The 25,508-nt window shown below is 49.1% G+C and overlaps 1 protein-coding gene across 1 annotated transcript in view; it reads left to right on the top strand.

The window, feature by feature from the left end:
* Positions 1–24,975, top strand: part of KIF3C (kinesin family member 3C) — a gene marked incomplete at its 3' end in the record, with an annotated part of 34,708 nt that extends 9,733 nt beyond the window's left edge. Inside the window, exons 2-8 of the mRNA XM_084235181.1 lie at positions 11,700–11,801; positions 12,417–12,539; positions 13,955–14,073; positions 14,503–14,619; positions 24,206–24,314; positions 24,475–24,647; positions 24,882–24,975. Coding sequence (XP_084091307.1) covers positions 11,700–11,801; positions 12,417–12,539; positions 13,955–14,073; positions 14,503–14,619; positions 24,206–24,314; positions 24,475–24,647; positions 24,882–24,975 — 837 coding nt within the window. The remainder of the gene's footprint in view (positions 1–11,699; positions 11,802–12,416; positions 12,540–13,954; positions 14,074–14,502; positions 14,620–24,205; positions 24,315–24,474; positions 24,648–24,881) is intronic.
* Between the last annotated feature and the right edge of the window lie 533 nt (positions 24,976–25,508).

Genomic DNA, 25,508 nt, shown 5'->3' with positions numbered 1-25,508 from the left:
CATCTTGGTTATAGTCCCCATATTACCCCCCACCCCTTGTTTTGATCATACTCCTTCCTACCCCCCTGTAGTGTATCTCTAGTTTATAGTTGCTTGTTGACAGAAAAGCAACTAAATTTTTGAAAAGAAAAAAGACAAAGGAAATATATTAACACTGGTTGGAAGATTCACTTAAAGGTAATGATAATTATTCAATGAAGCCCAGTTACTGGGAATCCAGTGACCTTGGACAAGTCACATCTGCTCCCAGGAACTGTAAGAGATGATCAATAGATGATTCCTTGCTTTCTGCACCACTTACCCATACCACTTTGCAAGCAGTGGGTCAAGGAACCAGGGTTAAAGGTCAGCTGCAGTGAGGGGTGGAGAAGAATGATGGGGCATTGCCTGGGAGCTGGAAGCTCTAGGGCTCTGGAAGTCCCACCTGGGCCTGTCCCTAATCTGTAAAATAGCGAATCTACACAATTTGCAACCTTAAGCCTCATCCGGTTCTGACTTTGTAGCATTCTATTATCTGGCTGGATTTGCATTCTGTTGCTGGAGAGATACCCTGTAGAACACCGCAAATAAGCAAAGGAAGCGGGGAGAAAGATGTAGGTAGGATCAGACCTGAGGTGTTCATGATTTTCTCACTGGAGTAGATGGGTTGATTTTTTCTCCCCCTTTTTTTCAAGGTGCACTGAAGCCCTCCTGGGCATCTGTTCCCTGCCTCGTACAAGGCTGGGACTAGAATCTGGCTCACCCCCTTCCCCAGCCAGTATATTTCCTGATTTCTAGTAGTTCTTCTTGAGAGGAGGATCCCTATTACTCAAAAGCCCAACCTTTTTTGTTAGGTTTTGAGCCATGGAGAGACTTAAGGCAGAAAAAGCAGACTCAGTCTCCTGGATTACGCCCCCCAGGGCAGAATCACTGAAAATGGCACTGTTATCCCTCCCCATTGTCTCTTCATTTCTTCTTCCCTTACTCTTGGCTCTTCCAGACCAGGGAACCACAAAAGAAGAGAGAGGTCTGGGCCGGAGTGACTTCTTTCTAAGGGATGGAAGCAGGGACTGTTGCACTGGTTGTTTGTTCTGCCCTTTGTGATCACCGATGGATAAATGATTTGCTGGAATTGCACCTTTGACATTTGATTGTATTTTATTGTTTTCCAAGTTCTAACACATCTATTATCCAACTCACTCTTCTTACTCAAAGCCTGCAAGCTCGGGGGTACTCTCCCCATTTTGCAGAGAAGGAAGATCATGGGCTAATGTCCTAGATTTCATAGCAAATAGGGTGGTGGGGTGTGTACCAGGACCCAGACTCTGACTCACTTGCCCAACCCTCTTTGTTTTAGTCTTTCCACCATGGGACTTGTGAGGTGGCTTTTCATGTGAATATTCCAGGTTTTAGCTACTCTGGGGAACTCTGGTTCAAAGCTCACCTCATCTAATCAGAGCCTCTTACAGGTGGAAGTATCTATCTTCAGCAGAGCCCTGTTTCATCTGGAAGATGAGAAAATGGAGCTCTGAGCTTTGCTGATGGGTCCTGACATGGGGGGTGCAGAAACCAAATGTGGCTTCTTTCTAAGGCCCTTCCTGTCTGAATCCAGGAGAAAGCTGTGGAACAGGGAAAAGGACATTGGATTGGGAATCAGAAGGCTGGTGTTCAAGTCTCATACCTGCCATTTACAGGAACCCTAACCTTGAACAAGCCATTTCATCTGTCTGAATCTTAGTTTCCTTTGATGTCAAATGAGAATCATATTTGTTATCGCCTAAGGTTCTTGTGATCATATAATAAGATGATGAAGGTAAAAAGAACCTAACCTAGGTGCAGGCACGTGGCAAGTTTACCAGAAGCTCCAGTCTCCTACAGTGTGTCATAGATTAGCTGGCAGGGCAGAGCCTGCTTGTCTTCTCTGTCCTTGGAAGGTCATACTTGATGGTATCCTCTTAGAAGAGTGGCTGACTGGGCCTGTCTCCATGCAGGCTTTCAGGTCAGCATTTAATGCGTATTGTGGCCTCCTTCCTCCTGGTTTTGCACTCCTTTGCTGCTGGAACAGGAAAAGGTGAGCTCTAAATACTCAGACTGTACCTGCAAGCTGACATGGTCCTTATGGTCATCTCAGCTGTTTGTTGTCACAGCAACTGACCTGTCTCTAGTACCTAGAATCAAAACCCTGATCAAATTGGGACATTAGTTGGGAAGTGCATCATCAGTACAGGAGCAAATACACAAAGATTCCTTAATCTGTGTAAGATTAAGGAATGAGGGGGTCTCCCTGGTGGCGCAGCGGGTTGAGCGCAGCACTGTGAAGCTGTCCACAGCCTCTGCAGCACTGGTTCGATTTCCTGCCAGCCAGGGAGATTCCCACATGGTATGGCAGATCTCTTCTGTCTTGCCCGCTGCTCTCCCTCAGCAGTGTTTCAGTCCTTCTGCCTGTTCTGCTCCTTGCTGTGTCTCGGGTGAATTCTCTCACCCTCCTGTGCCTCTGGACTGTACCCTAGTGCTTGTGTAAATAAATAAATATTAAAAAAAAAAAAGATTAAGGAATGAGACTCCAGGCACAGAGTATTCCATTTCTGGACCTCAGTTTCCTCATCTGTAAAGCCAAGACTGTTGGGATTGACAATTCTCTGAGGTCATTTCAGCTATCCTGTGAGCTACCCTGTGATTTGTATTTGTGTGAGACAGACAGACACCATGGTGCCTGGTAGCTCCCAGGCCTATCTCTTCCACCCCCACAGCCTCTGCTGGCCTTTTACTTACACTGGCTTCATTTAAAGCCAGTAGCACCAGACCCCATCCTGTCCATAGACCCCACCCACTCATATTCTTTGTCTCTGAGAGATCACAAAGACAGCATTAACTCAAACGCCTGCAAGCTCTGGGGAATTTTTCCTAGGAATGGGGAACCCCATGTTCCCAGCTTCCCTGCTATACAACCCAGCCTGGAATAGGGTATGAATTTGGGGCATCTCTGTACCCACCTGCCCTCCATAGGTGATTCTTTAGGACAGATCTTCATAAAATAAAGAAAAGAAGGCTCTGGTTTCCTTAGAGAAATGGGGAAAATAAGCAAATTTTAAAAATAACAAAATGTTTTCTTCTAAGAACATGCATGACATATTTCTGAGTGTGGGGGTGAAGCAGACAGCTTGGGTTAAGGTTGGGGAGAAAGAGGGGGCTGCAATTTTGTACGTGGATCGAGGCCTGCTCACAGATTTCATGCCAGGCCCATTCCCTCCTCTGACAAGACAGGTCCTGTCAGGGGCTTAGTGTGGGCTGGGCAAGTGGGCAAGACTTGATGAGTCACTGATAAGGCGACATCTGTTGTCATTCAGACCATGTGTGCTGAGTCTCAGCGAGGCCAGAGTGACGTAGAGGTGGACAAACTGCATGGTCATGGGCAGTCAGGGACTGTCCAGAATTCTGTCTATGGAGCCCAGCACCCAGCCGGAGAGATCCTGAGCAGGCCTGTGTTCAAGGAGAGATCTGACACAAACGCAGATCAGCAAGAACTAATACAGAACCGGTGCCAGAAGTCATGGGGTGTGGGGGTGCTGGCGACCCTATTGTCTCACAGATCCCAGGCCTGATGGGCAACTCAGATTCCTCCTGAAAATGTCCAGATGGACATTAAGCGAGGTCAGGTGTCACAGGTTCTTGAACCCATTTGGGCATTGTCAGGCAGAATTTGATTGAGGGAAAGGAACTAGGGGTGGGTAGCAGGAGGCGGAAGCTGAATCAAGAATTGTTTTGAATCAGAGGTCTCTTCCTCACTTCAGAAGCGTGAAGGGCTACGTCATAAAAGGAGTGATCAAGTCTCCGTAAAGTTATAGGGAATCTAAAATAAATGAGAGACTCTGTGTTTTTGATCTATTATTATAACATTTTAAAGATACTAAGACATCTTGCCTGTGACACTTTAATAAAAGTGGTTCCATGCTGCACTGCTGACAGTGCCTTAAGTGGCATAAACCATTAGAAAGGTAACTTGACAGGCGTTCCAGATACACAGAATGTTTATGGACCCTCTTTCCACACCTGAAATTCCCTTCTAAAAAAGTCAATAAAAAGCAACAAACCAAAATATCTGAAAGTAACAGACAATGCTTGAGCTCTTTGATAAAGTAGAAATCGCAGACATAAGCTGATATTTCTGCTATGTCTATAGACATAAAATGATGAGATGTACGTATGGAAAATTTTAGAAAAACAGGGACAATAAAAGAAACCGCTTAGCTACACTGAGAATATGTGAAATTTTTTCTCATTTTATTTCTGTAGTTATTTTGATGTTAATAATTTTTTTTCTAGAGGAAAGACAATAAAAGGCTCAAAATGGATCTCCAGGGTCCCCTAGTCAGTTTACTAAGTATTCAATCCAGCACTCCTAAGATAATAAATTCAATACATTTATTACCTTCTGTAAACAGTTGAACTTCCCTTTATTTGTCCTGCAAACTCCAGGTCTAAGCTCTTCCCCTGTGTGCAAGGGTTGAGTAGGAAAGTCTGGATCTTTCTTTTTCACACCTGTTTTGTGGTATAATTTCCAGGCCTATCCTCTTAACCTTTCTCTGTCTTTGTAGACTCAAGAGTCCTATTTTTTAAAGTCTCTTATAATAGCCCTTGGATGGTTTCAGCTGCCCTTCTCTGGATCTTTTCTCTCCTCTTTGTCCCCTGAGACGCAGGAAGAGCTATATATGGTATTCCAGATTCAGCTGCATCATGGTTTTATATTAGGATAGAGTGATTTTTGTTTTGTTTCCAAAAAACCTTTATGATGGTGCCTGGCCAGATGTTATTGACTTTTTTTGCTGTGGCAGCATATTAAGTACATGTCTCCTGGGGGCTGCAAAGAGTTATTCCTCCTCTACCCCCCCTTTTTTTAATTGCCTTAAAACTGATCACTCACAGCTATTATCTACTGAGGAGAGCTAGAATTACTTTTCCCAAAAACATGAAACTGTAATGTGATGCTCATCTGCCATTTTTGGTCCAATTGCATAGCCTACAAATTTTTTTCTTTTACCACCTGGAAGGACTCGGGGTCATCTGTGAAGTTAGGTCTTTCATGGGTGCCCTCTTCCTCCCACTATTTCTTTTTTTTTTTTTAAGATTTATACAAGAACTGGGGTACAGGCCAGATGTGCGGGAGGGTGAGAGGATTCACCAGAGTGGAGAACAGAACAGGTAGACTGGCTGAAATGCATTGCTGATGGGAGCAGCGGGCAAGACAGGAGAGGTCTGCCGCGCCATGGGGGTCTCTCGCTGGTCAGCTGGGATCAAATATGCATTGCAGAGGTTGTGGACAGCTTCACAGTGCTATGCTCAACCACCTGCCCCACCAGGGAGGCCCCCTCCCACTATTTCTTTTTTTTTCCTTTTTTTTAAATGTTATTTATTTATTTTTTTATAGAGGCATGTTTTTACTTATTTATTTATTTGTTAGTTTGTTTGTTTTGTTTATACACGCACTGGGTTCAGTCAGAAGTGCGGGAGGGTGAGAGAATTCACCAGAGCCAGAGAGGGGAGCAGAGCGGGCAGAAGGACCGAAGTACACTGCTGAGGGGAGCAGCGGGCGGCAAGAGAGGTCTGCGCGCCATGTGGTACCCCCCTCTGGTGGCCCGGGAGCAGCCGGGAATTGAACCGGCATCGCAGAGGCCGCGGGCAGCTTCGCAACCCAGCGCTCAACCGCTATGCCACCTGGGAGGCCCCCTCCCACTATTTCTAATGGAGATAAGCCCTTTCTAACATTTGAACACTGAGGTGCCTGTCTATTTGTATTTCCTTTCCCCAACCTTCTTCCCTGTTCTGAGAAAAGACTTCCCCTTTCTCCGCCTCCTCACCCCCACATAACTTTGAATAACCTTGGATGTAGAATTGCCAGAAGCATTTTAACCTCTACAGTTATGACCACAGGTTTCCCTCTGTCCTGTACTAACCTACTTTGTCTGTAAAAACTCTTGGAGGCTAGCCAGATGTGATTTCCTCTTGCTGGAAACAGGTTCCTTTTCTTTTAGCAAGTTCTACTTCCTTAAGCCCTCCGCACCAACCCCCACTCCCATGGCTACAGTAGAAGGAGCTTTGGAGCTAGGCCCAACAGCGTCTGGATTCTTCATTTAAATGTCATGGTCATCATGTGAGCCTGGATGGGTGACTTAACCCTCTGAGCTTTTGCTGGAGAGATGATGGTGCTGGTCTGCGCCTTAGAGATGCCACCCTGGGGATCTTGTTATAGTACAGATTCTGATTCACTGGGTCTGTTCAGGACCTGAGAGTCTGCATAGCTAACAAGTATAAAGGAAAAAAAAATTTTCCTTCCGTCTAGGGAAAATCCAATTCTTCCCTACTGTGCTTCTCCCCTGGGTGTGTCCTTTAGCACGGAAAACACGCACTCTGGTCACCAAATGCGTGTTTTTTCCCAACATGAAGCAATTCTCTGCAACACCAGCTGGCTGTCCTACAAGTTAATTCAATTCTCATATTATTTTCCTAGAGATAGTGTCAGATCCCACAGGTTAAGGACTCAGCCCCACAAGACTGCCCTCCCTCCTACACATAATTACGCACTTTAGACACCAGTCAAAAGCCCAGGTTGTCACCTGGGCTTCTGACCAACCAGCTATAGTGGAGATTCCATTAATTTGCTGGAGCATCTCACAGGACTCAGAGAAACAGTAATACTGACCACTTTGTTAAATGATATGAGAAAGGACACAGGGGAACAGACAGGGGAAGAGACATAGAGGTTTGATGGGGTCCCAAATGCTGGAGCTTCAGTTCCTGTGGAGTCGGGGTACCTCACCCTCTCAGTGTGAATGTGTTTGTTCACCTGGTAGCTCTCCAAACCCCCCCTTTTTTTTAAAGATTCATTTTATTTATTTATTTATGCATACAAGAGCTGGGGTACAAGCCGGAGGTGTGGGGAGGGAAAGGATGGAGGATTCACCAGAGACTGAGTGGAGGAGCAGAACAGGCAAATGTACTGAAATACACTGCTGAAGGGAGCAGCGGGCAAGACAGGAGAGGTCTGCTGTGCCGTGTGGGTCAGCTCCCTGGCCAGTGGCTGCTGATAGCTTCATAGTGCTGAGACTTAACCCCTTGTGCCACCAAGGAGGCCCTCCAAAGCCCATTCTGTTGGGATTTTATGGCAGTTCCTGCACATGGACTTGATCAATTACAACTTGTTTTTAGCCCCTCTCCTCCTCATGAGGGTGAGGGTTGGCACTGAATAGTCTAAGCTTCTAGTCATGACTAGATCTTTCTGGTGACAGCCACCATGCAAGAACCCACCCAGGTCACCTCAGTAGAAGAGCAGATGCTCCAGGTTCTCTTACCACTTAGGAATTTACAAGAATTTCAGGAGCTTTGGACCAGTGCATATATTTTGTTTTCTCATCCCAGGTAATGCTGATCTGGGGAACTGAAAAATCAGTGATTCTCAAATTTGCTGCACACTGAAATCACCTGGGAAACTTTAAAAAAGCAATGCCTGGATTTCCCCACTGCCCCTCCTCACTGCTGCAATTTTACTGGCATCTGGTGTAACCTGGGCCTTTTAAAAGCACCCCCAGGTGATTCTAATGTACATCAAAGTTTGCGATCCACTGCTTAAAGGGTATTAGGAATAACTGTGAGGTACCTGGTACTTAGCAAGTGCAGAGAAAATAATGGTTTTCTCTTCTGGCCCCTTGCCCTGTGTTTCTCTCTTCCTCCTAGTCCTTCATCTTTAAATCAGGCAGGAAAAACTGGGGCATCAACTGTTGCCCCAAGCCTTCCTTACTAGGGTCTTGTCTGACTTGGAAGTTCTACAGCCAGTCACAGACAGCCACAGGTAATAATGCCATGAGGCCCTCCATTGGGAGGTTTAAAGGATCCCTGGGTGATTTCTAACATGCAACCAATTTTGAGATCTCGTGTCTTTTATCAGGTGGCAGAAAGTAAAGGACATTGGAGTAGACAAAAGTGCCCCAGGATGGGAGAGTAGGCTTGACTCCAGGTCTCCCCAGACTCTGGTACCTACAATAAGAGGGTCAGATAGTTTTCCAGGGTGCACAGCAGTAGGGACCCCCCACTCCCCCACGTATAGGAGACAGCTGCTGCTTTCTCCCCTTCCTCTCTCACACCCAGCCCATCCTCGGCGAGGTTGCCCAGATGCCCAGGCCCTGCCACTCTGCCCTTTGCCCTGCAACAGTGTGTGAGTGATTGACTGAAGGAGAAGCTGGGATAAAGAGCCCAGTCTGCTCTGGCTGCGAGCCCGGGGGAAAGAGCAGAGGCCCCTCTGAGACTACCCCAAGGACTCTTCATTCACCAGCTTCTAGAAGCCCTTCTTTATAAGCAGCTTTACAGAGAAATATTTCATGTAGAAATCTGCACCTTCTCTCTTCAGTTTGCTGTCATCCAGTCACTGAACAGAACTTGTGTTGCTCATTGGGACCCAGTCTGTTCCAGGGTTCTGGGTTATTCTCTGTCCCACCTAACACCTGGATTGAATAAGGCCAGACGCATGACATCCAGATCTGCTCCAATAAATACAAAGAGGGGATCAAACTAGGAGGCTTCTTGTCATGATCTAGGCTCTGGCAGGCACCGTAACCGCCGAGGCCTTGGGCCAGGATGGAGAGAAGAGCAAATCCACAGGGCCCAGGACTAAGCCATCTCTGCCCCAAAGCAACTCTTCAGCCTCTTCTCTCTAGCCCCATCGATGGGGCTCTCGCAGGTGGCACAAGGGCTCCCTGCTCCCCAATTCTGCTTCAAGAGCCCTCAGGCAGGTCAGCTGGTTCCCTGGGGGAAATTCCAGTGGGGAGGCAACCAGTCTTTTCTGGTGGCTCAAGGTGATTTCAATCTTCTGGGGGGCCTGGGAAGGCACCCTGTGATTAGCAATAGTGAAAAAATGTTTTATTAGTCACAACTGTGCAGTTCATACTCTCTGTTGTCATTTAAGCTGCAGCTTCAACAAGCCCCTTCCGAACGTCTGTGGCAAGTACTGGATCAGGGGCTTTCATACAGCACAGGGGTTCAGGCCTGAGGCTGGGGTGGGGGCTCGAGTCTCACCTCTTTGGTAATCAGCTGCGTGATCTTGGGCTTGTTGCTCTCAGTTTCTGCAGTTTTTCCCTTTTTCTTTTTTTTTTTTTTTTAAAGATTTATTTAGCCGTGCATACAAGAGCTGGGGTATAGGCCAGGGATTTGGGGGCTGAGAGGATTCACCAGAGACATTGGGGAACAGAACAGGCAGATTGACCGAAGTACAATGCTAAGGGGAGCAGCAGGCGAGTCAGGAGAGGTCTGCTGCGCCATGTGGGTTGCTCCCCGGCCGGCTGGGGATAGAACTCGTGCTGCAGAGGCAGCGGATTGCTTCATAGTGTGGTGCTTAACCCCTTGCGCCACCAGGGAGGCCCAGTCTGCATTTCTTGACTGGGGAGAGAAGCAGTACCTCTTAGGGTGAGGACAGAGACTGTCTGCCAAGGGTTTAGTGCAGCTTACCCGCCAGAACGTGGGCAGTCTAGAAGCATGGGAAGGCGCATGGGCAAGTTGGCAGCAGCCTCTCAGTTAGTGGGAACATCCAAGTTTGTTTTATTTCTGTAACATTAAAAAAACTTTTTGATACACTTTAATTTTTATTGAGGTAACGTTGTTTTACACTCCCTTCAGTGTTACCACACTATACCCACCACCAAGACTACCCATTGTCCTTCTCCATAGTTCATCATGCTCCTCCCAATTTTCTCTTTATATTATTTTTTAAAGATTTTTAAAAAATTATTTATGCACACAAGAACTGGGGTGTAGGCCAGAGGTGCAGGGGGTGAGAGGATTCACCAGAGACAGAGAAAGGAGCGGAACAGGTGGATCTTCTGAAATACACAGCTGAGGGGAGCAGCTGGCGAAACAGGAGAGGTCTGCTGTGCCAAGTGGGTTAGGTGTGGTGGCTGGCGATAGTTTGATAGTGCTGACTTTAACCCCTACACCTCCAGGGAGGCCCTGTTCTTTGTTTTAACTGAGATAACATTGTGTAGGGAAAATGGAGTTAAATCAAGGTTTTCCTCCGGCCTTCCTGCTGCTAGCCTGTATGGCCGGCACCTGGGGTCTCACAGTCCTCCCACTTATATGCACGGACTCCCGGGGCCAGGAGGTGTGGGTGCAGGCATGGGCACCTATGATTTGGGACACCTGGGCCCAGAGGGCATGGGGCGTGAGTACATGTAAATACTGATACCTGGGCCCGAAGTGGGAGCTAAAAGGGGCTTCTCAGCTCTGGTGCATGGCAGCGGCATTTCTCTAAGGCCTGGCCTCAGTTGCTGCCTCCGTGCCTACTGGCCTGTCCCCTGATTCAGCATTGAAAGCCTGTAAAATCTACCGAGGGCTCCCAAATTCTCTTTTCGTCTGCCTGAATCGACAGTGAACCTACCCGGCCTATGATGGTTGCACACACACTGGTTTATTTTACAATTCTGTATCTGATTTAGGGACGCAGGTTCAGATCTCTTCAAATATATGTCATCACACCATAACCACCACAGCCCTCTACCACAGCCCACTGGGCTCCTGTAGGGGCAGGAAGTGGCACAGGGCAGGTTTTCTGATCCAGCAGACTGGGTAAAGGAGGAGAGAGTCCTGGAGCCCTCCGTGGCTTTTGCAGGCTTTTATTGGGATTTACCAGGCACACGGCAGGCAAGTGTGCTGGCGGGCCGGGAGGCTAGCAGGCCTCCCAGCCCCCCAGCAAGTCTTCACTCTTTCTGGGCTCTCCGGCCTTCTCTCGCGTTCTCTCTGCTTCTGCTTCCTTCTTTGCTTCTCGGCTTCTGCTGGCATCCCCGTGACGCCGCCCTTAGAAGCCCAGTCTCAGCCCAGGTGAATCCCATCTACCTATGCCCACACCCTACTCCAGGTGGCCGCCATCAGGCATGCATTCAGGAGCGCAGTGTTCCGTCATCTATCTTGATGGCGGGAGGGCAGAAAAGCCTGATACCTTTACCTTACCCTACAGCTCCCTTCCCCACTTTGCTTCCCACCCCACTCTCCCCTTCTAGTAGCCTCAATTCTATAGTAACATTTCTAGGATTCGTTTTGATTTAGTTTTGTCTGTTCCTTTGTTTTGTCTCTTTATATTCCACATATCAGCAAAACGACCCAGTATTTGTCTTCAAGAACCTCAGTCTTTCTGGCTATTTCCAAAGCTCATGCTCCTGCTGGGCCCCATATTGCCCCTTCTTCTCCCTTTGGCTTGTATTCTACTTTGCATGTGGGCCAAAGATTAGACCCTTTTCTGTTGCCTGTGCTGAGAACCCTCTTCCTGAGTCAGGAGCCAGTGAGCAAAAGGTCTGGGCTGCCCAGTGACTGTGTCCCTGTCCCCCCATCTGAACACCAGCTGGGTCCTGGCACCTAGGGTTAGTTTCCCACCCGCACTCTCTCCCAGGGCTGGTAAACCAACCCTCTGTCTGTATCCAAGCAAACAGATCAGGTACCTTGTATTCCCTGAGGGAGTCTCTCTCTGCCTTACCTCATGGTCTGCTCGCAGTGAGAAACTTAGCTGGGACCCAAGAGGCTGGAGGAGAAAACTTGATTCTCATTGGGATCCAAGAGGCCCCATCTGGGACATCTTGTGTGCCCCTCCCCCTGCAGAAGAACCACAGAACAGGGGAGCCAAACCTCTTGAACTACAGATGCTGTGGTCCTTTGAAAAACCTGTTTTTCGCCCCCCCGTGTGTCCCCAGGCCATGGAGAGCAAGCTGCTCATTGGGGGCCGGAACATCATGGATCACACCAATGAGCAGCAGAAGATGTTGGAACTGAAGAGGCAGGAGATTGCCGAGCAGGTAAGCTTGGGGCCTTCCGATCCCTGGGAGCTTATGGCCATGAGGTCACATCTGGAGAGTGTAGGACAGAAAGCCAGCATGGACTCAGGATCCCTGGAATTACATGAAGAGACCTTAAGATATGTCCCCTCAGCCTCCCAATCCCATGGATCACCATAGGTCCACCTGCCTCTGGCTGGTAGCAGGGGGGGAGCAGATGTGGCAGCCTTCACAATGGCAGCCTCACAGGTTGCTGGTACTGACTCCTGGCCTTCCACAAGGGGTGAGTTCTTTGCCAACACTATGACTATTTCCTCAATCACTAAGGACCAGTTTGATGGTCTTACCAGTCAGCTGTGACAACTCTTGGGGAAGGCTGAGCCTTCTGTATGTGTGTTGACAACCCTGGAATGTGCCAGCTCTCAGTGAGGTCTCCCCATGGGGCAGTGCTGGCCAGTGCATTGCCATGTGAGCCCAGAGAGGCTCCACTACGGCTGGGGTGGGAGCAGTGGGGTGCTCCCTTCTCCTGCTTGGCACCGGTGGCCACAGTGAGGCCGGGTGCCATGAAAGTCCAAGCTCCCTGGACTGCCCCACTGCATGCTGCTCCGCTGAGCCCTGCACCCTGCCTTGACCTAGAAACGCCGCGAGCGGGAAATGCAGCAGGAGATGATGCTCCGGGATGAGGAGACCATGGAGCTCCGGGGCACCTACACGTCCCTACAGCAGGAGGTGGAAGTCAAAACCAAGAAACTCAAGAAGGTGAGATGCCACAGCAGGATGGTGCCGAGCCATGCTGAGGGGTGTGTGTTTTAGGGACCCTTCCCTATTTTGCTTGAACTGCTGAGCCCCTAAGTTATATTGCCTGGGCTGATGGGGGGAGGAGAGGAAAGAGGCAGGTGCTTGTGTTGGGCTGAGTAGACACGGAATAGAGGTGTCCTCTTGCCAGGCTGGCCTGATGGGTGGGGAACACTGTCACTTCCGGTCTCCACTTGCTATCACCATGACCCTGGGGGACCCCTGTACAGTGTCACCGTGTGCATGGCTGGGCCAGAAAGGCCAAAGGAGTGATGAGGAGGCCTGAGTGAGCCAGGGAGGAGGCACAGGTCCTCGAGGATACGTGATGGGTTGAAAATATACAGCCACCAGCATCCTGCAAAGTCCGTGGCCAGGGAGAAGCATGTGTGTGAGGGGAGGGCAAGGAGCAGCAGGATCCAGAGCTCTTAGGGTCATAGCGTGGCTTCCCCAAAGCAGACCAGACAGAGGCCCACTGTCTCCAGGATCACACCTCTTGGGTTAGGTCAGTCCACACCCTGTAGCGGCAGGAGGGGATGATGCAGGATCGCCATGATTTGAGCAGACAGGGTAAAGGAGTCCTAGGAGCCCTCAGTGGCCTTTTCAGGGATTTTATTGGGATTTACCAGGTACACAGCAGGCAGGGGTGCTGGGGGGCCGGGAGGCTGGCAGGCCTCCCAGGCCCCAGCAAGTCTTCACTCTTTCTGGGCTCACCGGCCTTCTCTCGTGGTGTGGCCTCTGCAGCTCTGCTCCTTTTGCTCTACTGTTTCGCTGTTATTTTTGCTCTGCTGGTGTCCCCTGACGCCGCCCTTATAAGCCCAGTCGCTCAGCCCAGGTGTACACACTTACGCATGCCCACACCGTACTCCAGGTGCCCGCCATCAGGCATGCATTCAGGACCGCAGATCCATTATCAATCCTAATGGCAGGAGGGCAGAAAAGCCTGATACCTTACTTACCCTACACACCCCCTCTTTTGAGCACCCCTCGAGAAGCGGGACTGGGGTGGGTCACCTTCCAAACCAGCGAGAACTTTCCCCTCCCTGAGCTCCGGGTCTCTAAATCCAGGTCTCCCTGGCTCCCCTGGACCAGTGGGGACGCATGGGTCCTGATCCTGGCCCTGCTACTAACTAACTGTGTGATCTTGAGCGAGTGGGCACATGAGCTTCCTCATGTATAACAAGGGGGCCTAAAGGGTCTCGGGTCCCTTCCAGCTGGAACATTCTGCCATGCTGGTGGCAGCCGAGAGAGCAGGTGGGAGAGCGGGAGCCCCAAGACTCGAGGTCCTGGCCTCATCCTGGCTGAGCTGGTAGGTGCTGAGTTTGGAGCCATCAGGCTCAGGGGCCGAGAAGGGGCTCTGAGCTGCACCTGTCCCCACCCAGCTCTACGCCAAGCTGCAGGCGGTGAAGGCGGAGATCCAGGACCAGCACGACGAGTACATCCGTGTGCGGCAGGACCTGGAGGAGGCGCAGAACGAGCAGACCCGGGAGCTCAAGCTCAAGTAGGGCACCCCCCCCCATCAGGTTCTCACAGCCAGCCCTCACCCCGACCCTCTCCCCGAGAGGCTGCTGTCCCTGAGGCCCCGTTCAGACAGCCTAACCCCCTGCGTCCAGGTGTTTAAGGACATGTCTGAGAGATGTCCTCCCTCCTCTTTTCCTTCCGCTTTTCTGCTGGTATTTGCTGAACCCCCAAAGTGCATGCTGGTGCCGGCCAGAGGTAACCCCTAGGGCTCTGAGTCGATGCTCTTTTGCTCAGAAACCATCATTTTCAAGCTCTGTTATTTCTACAGAGGTGGCCTCTCCCAGACTTTGCCCCCATCTGCTGTTCCTCTACTCTCTTTGCTTTTGCTTCTTGCTCCTAATCCTCCCATCTTCACAAACACTGTGTGTGTCTCTCTCACTCCCCACCTTTGCCTCACTGCTGCGCCCAGGTATCTAATCATTGAGAACTTCATTCCCCCTGAGGAGAAGAACAAAATCATGAACCGGCTTTTCCTGGACTGTGAGGAGGAACAGTGGAAGTTCCAGCCACTTGTGCCAGCTGGAGTGTGAGTGTCTCCCTCAGGGTGGGGCTTACAATCCTGCTCCTTGCTGTCTGGGGAGGGGGCTTTGGGGCCACAGGTTTCGGGAAAGCAGAGCGAGGGGGAAGATGCGGATGGAGTGCATCTCTCAGGGCTTAATGTAGGGGCCTCCAAGAAGGAAATGTGTCTGGGCCTCCCCGGTGGTGCAGCGGTTGAGCGCTGGGTTGCAAGGCCTCTGCAGCGCCGGTTCAATCCCCGGCCACTGGCGAGGGTCCCACATGGCGCGCAGACCTCTCCTGCCGCCCGCTGCTCCCCTCAGCAGTGTCCTTCGCCGGTCTGCCTGTTCTGTTCCCCGCTCTGGCTCTGGTGAATTCTCTCACCCTCCCGCGCTTCTGACTGTACCCAGTGCTTGTGGAAATAAATAAATAAATCTTTAAAAAAATTTTAAAAGGAAAAAAAAGAAGGAAGTGTGTCCTGGCAAAGATGAAGTGTCTCGACCTGCGAGGCAGAAAATACCCCATAAGGGGCCCAAGGAGCATGGGAGAGCGCCTCAACCCTTGGCCTCCCAGTGAATGCTAACATTTGGCCAGCCTGGTGAATACTTCATTGTCAGGCACCGAAATCAGCAACACTAGTTACCATTTGCCAAACACTGCGCTGGGTACTGTATGAGACTCTGCAGAGAGAAGGTAAATCAGACATGTCAGAGCTCACAGTCCAATGGAGAATACAGGGAAGGAGTCAGATTGGCCAGTCTTGACAGCCCTCTCTCAACCAGGTGATTCAGCATTTCCACCTGTTTCCATCCTAATCCTTAGGTACAGTTTGCTGGGGTGCAGCGCCCTCTGCTGGTGTCCCTGAAGAATAAGCCTGTGTATTCAAACCCAACCCAGTGATGCCCTCACTCAGCATTTCTGATAGAAAATCTGTATGCAGACATGTTTAGGAGACTGAATACTAATGACCTTTGCTGGAGGTTCTTTGCTCTCTCCATCCTAGGAATATTAATGCCAAGGTAGGGTAGAAGCTGGCTGGAGCTGTCCATAGCTTCTCATTGGAATATCAGATACTGATTTAATCTGTCTCCTTTCTGAAAGGCCAGTTCCTATGCAGGTTTATAAATAGCAAGTTCTTAAGTAGAGGAATTTCAGCGGTGTCAGTTTGGACATATAATGTACTTTTCCAATCTGAGCAGAGACCCATAATCGTGCAGCAGAGAGCCTTCCCTGGCTGCAGCTAGAATCACCTGTGAGTTCGACTCCAGAGATTCTGATTTTTAAGGGTCCTAAATACAAACAATTCCCATTTACTCTCACCAGTTGTTAGCATTTGGCCACATTTTGCTTTATTAATCCTTCTTCCCCCCACCATCAGAGACTAAATAGCAGATATCCTTATCTTTGATCTGTCTTTTTAATTTTTTTCAAAGGTTTTTTTTTTAAGATTTTTTTTAATTTATGCATTCAAGTTGCTGGGGTCTAGACTAGATGTGTGGGGAATGAGAGGATTCACCAGAGAGAATGGGGAGCAGAACAGGCAGACTGACTGAAATACACTGCTGAGGGGAGTAGCGGGCGAGACAGGAGAAGTCTGCTGTGCCTTGTGGGTTAGCTCCCTGGCCTGGGGTCGAGCTCTGGCCATAGTGGTGGACCTTCACCATGGTAGCACTGAGATTTAACCCCTACACCACCAGGGAGGTCTTGATCTGTATTTCTTAAGAATGAGGACCTTCTCTCGTATAACCACAATACAGTGATCAAATTCAGAAAATTTTATATTAACATATATAGACAACACTCAGTTCTACCCAGTAATCCCAATAATAGCCTTTGTGGGAATTCCTTCCACTCTTAGCCCCTTAGAGTATGCATTGCATATAATTTTCATGCCTCTTTTCCTCTCATATAAAAAATTTTATTTTGTTAAACCTCTCATGAAATATCTGCACCATCTAATCTAAATTTCATACTTTTAAATAACTCAGATAACTTTGAAATTAAATAACCTTTCAGATAACTTATTTTTTGTTTTGTGAAAATAAAATGGTTTGTCTACGGAAAAGCCACTCACAGATTGTTAAAATTAAGTTATCTTAAAATATACCCTTGAAATTATTTTGTAGTATAAATGCCAGTAGTAACTTTTACAAAGAAAGGCTTCCAAAATAGAGCTAGATATCACTGCTCACTACTTGTTGCCTGGCCTAACTCTGTCTCTTATTCCTCTTTTCTGCTCTAAGGCAGATTTGCTCTTTATATGCTATTTGTGGGCCTCAGAAGGGCCTCTGGTGGCAGTTCTAGGCTGGCCTCTGGAGCTGGTTGCCTGCAGTGTTTTTCCCCACCTTTCCGCTCTCTTCTGATCATCATCCTTCTTGCTGGAAGAAGGTCATGCAGAAAGAAAGGTCTGGGTTTTATACCGTTAGGAAGTCTGAAGACTCTGATCATTCCTCAAAGACTACTTGCCTTAGCTTACCTCTATACTGTTTTCTTTTCCATAACTCTTTGCTCTTTGGGAAGAATCTGTTCCCAATTGCAGGACTGAGTTAGTGGGTTTTTTTTTTGTTTTTTTTTTTTTAAGAAGAATTGGTGTAGACCAGAGGTGGGGGGGTTGCGGTGAGAGGGTTTACCAGACACAGAGTGGGGAGCAGAACAGGCAGATCTACTGAAATACAATGCTGAGGAGACCAGCGGGCAAGACGGGAGAGGTCTGCTGCACCATGTGGGTAGCTCCCTGGCCAAGGATTGAACTCAGGCTGTACTCAGGCCATAGTGGTGATGGCGCTGAGACTTAACCCCTAGGCCACCAGAGACGCCCTTTAGTGGTGCTTCTAACTGGATCCCAGTTGGACTGCGTTCAATTTTATGTTGATTTTATATGTTCAAATTTTATATTAAAAATGTAAAGAAATTAATTTATTCACAAGTTTTTTCAAAATTTTGGTTCAACCTATTCACAACTCAACCTTGCTATCTTGTACAAAACATGTATGTACCTGCTCACAGTACATACAGAATTTATACTTTGTATAGAAAATATCCAGATATGGGCCTCCCCAATGGCACAGCGGTTGAGCGCTGGGTTGTGAAACTGCCTGCAGCCTCTGCAGCATCGGTTCGGTCCCCGGCTGCTCCCCGGCCACCGGAGGAGGGTCCCACATGGCCCGCAGACCTCTCCTGCCGCCCGCTGCTCCCCTCAGCAGTGTACTTCGGTCCTTCTGCCTGCTTTGCTCCCCGCTCTGGCTCTGGTGAATTCTCTCACCCTCCTGCGCTTCTGACTGTACCCAGTGCTTATATAAATAAATAAATGAATGAATGAATGAATGAATGAATAAATAAATAAATAAATAAAAGAAAATATCCAGATATATCTAAGGGTAAAAGATATTCAGGCAATCCCAACATACTAATGTTCTCTGCTGTTCTTAATTGCAAATGTTATAAACTATTATTAAAGATTTCCCTAAGAAAAAACCCCAATGAATGAATTACTTCAAAAAGACTTATTAGGGCCTCCCTGGTGGTGCAGCGGTTGAGCGCTGGGTTGCAAAGCTGCCCGCGGCCTCTGCAGTGCTGGTTCGATCCCCAGCTGCTCCCCGGCCACTGGAGGAGGGTCCCACGTGGCGCGCAGACCTCTCCTGCCGCCCGCTGCTCCCCTCAGCAGTGTGCTTCGGTCCTTCTGCCTGCTCTGCTCCCCGCTCTGGCTCTGGTGAATTCTCTCACCTTCCCATGCTTCTGACTGTACCCAGTGCTTGTATAAATAAATAAATCTTTAAAAAAAAAAAAAGACTTATTAATAAATACTAGGTAATAAACAGAACTGCATGTAATGTTAAACTACTCCTATAATTTTTAAAAAATGTTTCAATGTCAGCCCATTTTACTGTCTGGTAATCACAATAAGTCACATTTATTTCAGAACTTTAAAAAGATCACAAAAATACAAAAAACAGTAAAAATAAACCTTGGATATTTTCATAGGAAACAAATTTTTTTTTAAAGATTTATTTATTTATTTATTTATACAAGCACTGGGTACAGTCAGAAGCGTGGGAGGGTGAGAGAATTCACCAGAGCCAGAGCGGGGAGCAGAGCAGGCAGAAGGACCGAAGTACACTGCTGAGGGGAGCAGCGGGCGGCAGGAGAGGTCTGCGCGCCATGTGGGACCCTCCTCCGGTGGCCGGGGAGCAGCCGGGGATCGAACCGGCGCTGCAGAGGCTGCGGGCAGCTTCGCAACCCAGTGCTCAACCGCTGAGCCACTGGGGAGGCCCCAGGAAACAAATTTTTTAAATTACTTTTTTTTTTTTTTTTTTTTTTGTATAGAGGCATGCTTTATTTATTTGTTTGCTGGTCTGTTTGTTTGTTTTTTGTTTATACATGCACTGGGTACAGTCAGAAGCGCGGGAGGGTGAGAGAATTCACCAGAGCCAGAGCGGGGAGCAGAGCAGGCAGAAGGACCGAAGTACACTGCTGAGGGGAGCAGTGGGCGGCAGGAGAGGTCTGCGCGCCATGTGGGACCCTCCTCCGGTGGCCGGGGAGCAGCCGGGGATCGAACCGGCGCCGCAGAGGCCGCGGGCAGCTTCGCAACCCAGCGCTCAACCGCTGCGCCACCGGGGAGGCCCTTAAATTACTTTTTTGTTAGCAGCAGTGGGTGGTTAAAAGAAAGTAATTCCCTCATAATTAGAATCCCAATTGGGATTCTGACTCAATCCAGAAGCCATGGGATAGCTTCATAGCCCAGATCTTTGAAATAATCTGCTCCAAGCCCCTCATTTCACAACTGAAGGTTGAAAGTGGGGAGGTCCTTGAACTCAGCCTCCCCCATTTCAGGGAACCTCAGGTGGGGCAAGCTGCCTCCCTGGCTGAGAGGGCTTCCATTCTTTGCAACATAACTTAATTAGGCCTGAAAAGCTCTTTCTTCCCAAAGCATATTTAACTAATCAGAGCCTTGTTCCATGTGCTCCATCCAACTGTGGCATAATTTGCTCTCCTTTTACTGTGCTGTTCTGGAGATGTGAACATGGAAGGCAGCTCACAGGGAGAGAGAAAAGGCATTGTTTGAAAGAAATTACCTCAAGTCATGCTGTCCCTTTAGAAAGTTTTGGTTGGAAAAGCATTTGCCCTCTTGCCATGCAAGCTACTTGCACCTACCCCACCCACCCTTCCCTGCCCCACTGTCTAAAAGCAAGGAGTTATTGTCAAGAAGGGGCAGAAACCCACATATTTTGCAAGTCCATCACCCCTTTTCCTTTTTCCTCCTGTCTCTTGTGCCTCTGCCACAGGTGAGGTACACTCCGATCAGGAACAGTTGTTGTTGTTGTTTTTAAGATTATTTATGTATGCACACAAGAACTGGGGTACAGGCCAGAGGTACAGGGGTTGAGAAGATTCATCAGAGAAAGAGTGGGGAACAGAACAGGCGCATTAACCAAAACACACTGCTTAGGGAAGCAGCAGGCAAGACAGGCGAGGTCTGCTGTACCATGTGGGTCAGCTCCCTGGCCAGGGATCGAACTTGTACAGCAGTGGCTGTGGATAGCTCCATAGGGCTGACACTTAACCCCTTGCACCACCAGGGAGGCCCAGGAACAGTTTTATAGTAAGACTACTTAGTAAAAACATCCTTGCCTCCAGCTCCCGGAAGATTTTACTGTCTTACAAACATGACCTTTTATTTTCAGTTTCACATAGACTTTAATGTTAAGTGTATTTATACAAAACTGTCTCCTGTGAACCGGCTTGCAGTTCACAGAATTCTTTTGGTAACTTTAGCCTGTCAGCCTTTGCATCTCTAGTCACCCCAGATTCTTCTCAGAGGCATCGTGGTGCAGTAGCAAGAGAAAGGACCTTGGATCGAAAACACTGAATTCTCGTCCCCTCTCTGCCACGTACCTGTGACCTCGAGCAGGTTTTGACTCCTGTGAGCCTACGTTCTTCACATGTTGTCCGGATGATAAATTTGCCCTGCCGGGTCACTGAGGTTGAAATGGGGTGCCAGGCCAGGATCCGGCCCAGAGGAAATGGTCCTCACAGTCGCCACCTCACCCAGGAGCTGTTGTTAGTGTCAAGGAGGCAGGAGCTGTTGTTACAGTGGCGAGGACTCCACAGGAAGCAGGCCGCCTTCATCCCTAGAAGCCCATAGCAGGGTAGTTTGATTTGTTTTATTTCAGATTTTGATGTTTCATCTAAGCTGCCTCCGAGTTTAAAGCGCGAGCGTTCCTTGCTCTAAATAGTATCAGGTTAGAGAGTTGAAGTGGGTTCATTAGCCATGCAAGGTTTACCTCAGAGAGAACATTCTCAGCTCTGGGCTGAGTCCCTCGATTTATTCACTGGCCTGCTGGAGTGCAGGAGGGAAGGTTCCCGCCTTCCCAGGCCGGCAGTGGGACAGTGTGAGGGGCAGTGTGAAGGGGGAGGGATGGGGTAGACAAGCAGGGGGTGCTGCGAGGCCGACAGCTGTCCCTTGGGGACACATGGATCATGCAGCCAAGGCAGATGCAGGGGAAGGGCCTGGACGGAAAATACAGCCTGTGACATTGGAGCCTGCAGTGTTCAGAACCGGAGAAAGAAAGGAGGTGACCAGACAGAGCTGGTAATGCCAGTGGCGTCAGCCCCTGAGGTGGAGCTGAGAGGGAGAAAGATGGGGCTGGCTCCCTATTGAGGGAGAGTCTGAGAGAACCTGGGGAGTCCATGGAGCACAGGATGGCTGTGGTCCCTGCTGGGAGGGGGGCTGTAAGCACAGCCAGGCCTTGGCTCTGGGCAGCCGGCCACAACCCAGTGCTACAAGGGATCGAGCGTGGAAAGGAGCCTGGGGCCCAAGAGGGAGTAGCGGGAGTTTGGTGTCCCACTTACAGGCTCCCCTCCCCCTGCCCCTTCTTTCTGTGTGCCACCCCAGAATAGCCCTGGCATCCTCACTGGGTCAGTTCACACTGCTCACCCAGCCCTGGCCCTCGGTCCTTTTCCCAGAGTCTGCAAGCTGCAAGGCGGCTTTCGTCCCAGGCTGTTGTGTGTGACCTGGAAAGACAGCGCACCATCCTAAAGGGGATTTGGGAAGGTTCAGTTTCTGGTTGCTTCCTAACTCTATAACTTTTTTTTTATTTTGTGGGACCCTTGCCGAGCAGGCAGGGAATGAACCAGCACTACAGAGGCTGCGGGCAGCCTCGCAGCCCAGCACTCAACTGCTGCGCCACCAGAGGAGGCCCCTAACTCTGTAACTTTTGAACCTAAAAGGCACCTGGCTTTTCTGAGCCTTAGTCTCCTTATCTGTCAGGACTTCATTGTCAAGTTCAAATGGGATGCATAGGTGCAGCTTATCAATGATCAGTAATTTTACTAATGTCTTCCTGTCCTCCTCTTGAGCTGTCAGGAGGCTGTGGCGCCCCACATCCAATCTCCCCACCTCTAGGAGGCTCCCTGCAGCGGGGCAACTAGACTTCTGCCTCCTGATCCTTGTTTTTGTCTCTAGAGAGGAGCCATCAGGGACCCCTGAGTGGGGTCCAGTGCTCCTTTATGGGATGGATGAAACGAACCACAAGAATGCTACTTCTCAGTGCTCTCTGCTGCAGAAGGCAGGCCTTGTTCTTCCTGCACAGCTTGTTCTCTTCAAAGACAGAACGTCCCACCCGCAAATTACTCGGCCTGTTACGTCTCCTCTGTCTTCTGGCTTTTTTCGTGGCTTGTGTGTATCCCTGGTGGAAATTAGCAAGTGGAATTAACAATAACCCTCCCAGGCCTGCGTTGAGCCCTGGTGGTGGATTGCGGCTAAGGGCTGTTCTTGTTTAATCTCAGCTGTGCTATATGATGGAGATAAGAGGCTCAGCGACATTAAGCAACTTCCCAAGGTAACAGAACTTTAAGGGGCAGAACCAACATTCAAACTCCAATCCGTCTTTCTCCAAATCCTGTGCCATTTTTTTCAAAGCAGAAATACCTTTCCCATTTTCTTTCCTTGTTTGAGTAATAAAATTAATACACACTCATCAGACTACTGAAAATAAAACATCTGCCACACCATGGCCAGAACACAGAGCAATGGAAACTTTGCTAGGTGTAGCCACTTTGAAAAGTGACTTGGCAATATCTAGTCTAGAGGAAAATGCACAGATCCTACCGTGCAACATTTCCAATCGTGGGTGTAGATGCTGGAGAACTTGCTGAATAGATACCTTAAGATACCCGTACAGGGCCTCCCTGGTGGCACAAGGAGTTAAGACCCAACCTGTGAAGCTGTCCTCTGCCACTGCAGCACAAGTTCAATCCCTGGCCAGGAAGCTACCCACATGGTGCAGCAGACCTCTCCTGACTCACCCACTGCTCCCCTCAGCAGTGTATTTCAGTAGATGTGCCTGTTCTATTCCCAACTCTGTCTCTGGTGAATCCTCTCAGCCCTCCACACCTCTGGCCTGTACCCCAGTTCTTGAATGCATAAGTAAATAAATCTTTAAAAAAAATACCTGTACAGAAATGTTCACGTTTGTATTCATAACAGCGCTGTGTTGAAGAGATAAAAGGGGGAGGGAGGAGAATTAACCTAGATGCCCATCAGCAAGAGAAAAAGAAAAAATATATGAAATGCTATATTTAATCCTTAAAATATTCAATGTAGTTAAACTTTAATAAGTTAATCTTGAACTGCACTGCATGAATAAATCTAAAAATCAGGCTTGTTAAGCACAAAAAAAAAGTCAGCATACAGAGTGCAAGGTAGGGGCCCAACTTCAATTTTTGGCCTATGGATAGTCGGTTGTTCCAGCATCACTTATTTGTGAAAAGGCTATTATCTCACCATTGAATGGTCTTGGCAACCTTGTCGAAAATCAGTTAGCCATGATGTATGGGTTTGCTTCTGGTCTCTCAATTCTGCCCCACTGGTCTACATATTTTTCTTTGTACAAGTTACATACTATCTTGATTACTGGCTTTGCATTAAGTTTTTTTTTTTTAAGATTTATTTATCATACAAGAGCTGGGGTACAGGCCAGAGGTGTGGGGGATGAGAGGATTCATCAGAGATAGTGGGGAACAGAACAGGCAGACTGACTAAAAAACATTGCTGAGGGGAGCAGCGGGCGAGACAGGAGAGGTCTGCTGCACCATGTGGGCTGCTCCCTGACTGGCTGGGGATCGAACTCATGCTGCAGAGGCTGCGGACAGCTTCACAGGCTGCATCTCAACCCCTTGTGCCACCAGGGAGGCTCTGCAATAAGTTTTGAGACCAAGAAATGTGACTCCTCCAACTTTGTTTGTTTTCAAGATTCCTTTGGCAACTTTAGGATCCTTGCATTTCAAGTCAAGCCCGAGGTTTTAATTATTTTATTGTGCTCATTTCTATGAGGAAATGAAAAAAAGAGCCACCCATCACCAGTGAGTCTTTGTATGAATTCGAGTCAGTGTATGAATTTGAAAAATAAGATAAGATTGAAAAAGTATGTGTCCCCTTGTGTTATGCTAATTTTAGTTGTCTAGTTACATCAGCACATGGGAAGGAAATTCCAGAACCTGTGCTCTGCAGGGCCTCCTGGCTACCTGAATGATACTAACTTCATCATGGTGTCATTTTTCTTTTGTGCTAGAAGGAAATTATTCTAATAAGGGAATAATAGCAAGCCTCTTCCCTACAGCAATAACAGCCAAATGAAGAAACGGCCTACATCTGCAGTGGGCTACAAGAGGCCCATCAGCCAGTACGCTCGGGTTGCCATGGCAATGGGGTCGCACCCCAGGTACAGGGTAAGAAGCTGGGCAGGAGAAGGAGGGAGGGCAAGGGAGGCTATGCTCACAGCTCTGGTTCCTCTATATCCCTCCCACCCTCCCTCGCCGCCCCCATGTTTACTGCGTGGTGCAGTCCTTGGGGCAGCTGCTTACACCTGGTGTGATCTTCCTGCCACAGGCTGAAAACATCATGTTTTTGGAGTTGGATGTGTCCCCTCCAGCTGTCTTTGAGATGGAATTCTCTCATGACCAAGAACAAGACCCCCGGGCACTACACATGGAACGGCTCATGCGGTTGGATAGTTTTCTGGAAAGACCATCCACGTCTAAAGTCCGGAAGTCCAGATCCTGGTAAGTGCCACCACGGTCAGCGTGGGCTGTGGGCTCAGGGGCTCAGGGCATCCACCTGGGCTGGCTGGGGCTGAGCTGGGTTTGGGGGGTACCCAGAGACCATGAAGAGAGGGCAGCGATGATGGGGGGCCCTGGGGCTGGGGAGTTTCTACTGCAACAAGGTGAGGAAAGACCTCACTATCCTGGCACTTCTCAAACCTCCTGATTCACCCACCTCATCCCTACCCGCTGCAGGTGCCAGAGTCCTCAGCGGCCTCCGCCTGCCACCACACATGCCTCGCTGGCCCCCACTGCTCTGCGCCCCACGACAGTGCTAGACCATGAGTGACACCCTCAGGCAGACTGCCCATCAGACGGACTTCTGGGATGGGGCAGCCGGCCCTGGATCATCTCATCCGCCTCTTAGTGTGTGTGTGTGTGTGCATGTGCGTGTGTGTGCGTGTGTGTGTGAGGGGGTGGGAATCTGGCAGGTGTGCCTCTGCCTGCCCTTCTTAGCCTCCCTTATTTAATTAATGTTATTTATTCGTGGAGCTCAGTTAGTGTGGGAGTGATGCCCTCGCCTGAGCCTGCCGTGGTCACTGCACAGCCTTCTTTTCTCCTGACTAGCCCCTCACTCCCCAGTCACACCTCAAGCCTCTCCCTGTCACCTGCCTCCAGAAGGGAAGGTGGCCAGTGCCTGAGAAGAGAGCACTTTTCCTGTCGGTCTCACATCATCATCACCATCTCCTCCCACACAAGGCGAGCAGCTCCCAAGCACTTTCTGGGACTAGAAGAACGCTGGGTACCCTCTGAGGACGAGAGAAGTCCTGAGGGTTTGGGCCTGTGCTCCCATTGGCCAGAGCTCTGCTCTGCACTCTCTGG

The sequence above is a fragment of the Talpa europaea genome (genome assembly GCF_964194135.1).
Source record: "Talpa europaea genome assembly, chromosome: 6".
In the NCBI taxonomy this organism is placed as follows: domain Eukaryota; kingdom Metazoa; phylum Chordata; class Mammalia; order Eulipotyphla; family Talpidae; genus Talpa; species Talpa europaea.
Note: the sequence above shows the minus strand (reverse complement) of the source record. Positions and strands in the feature narration are given on the sequence as shown.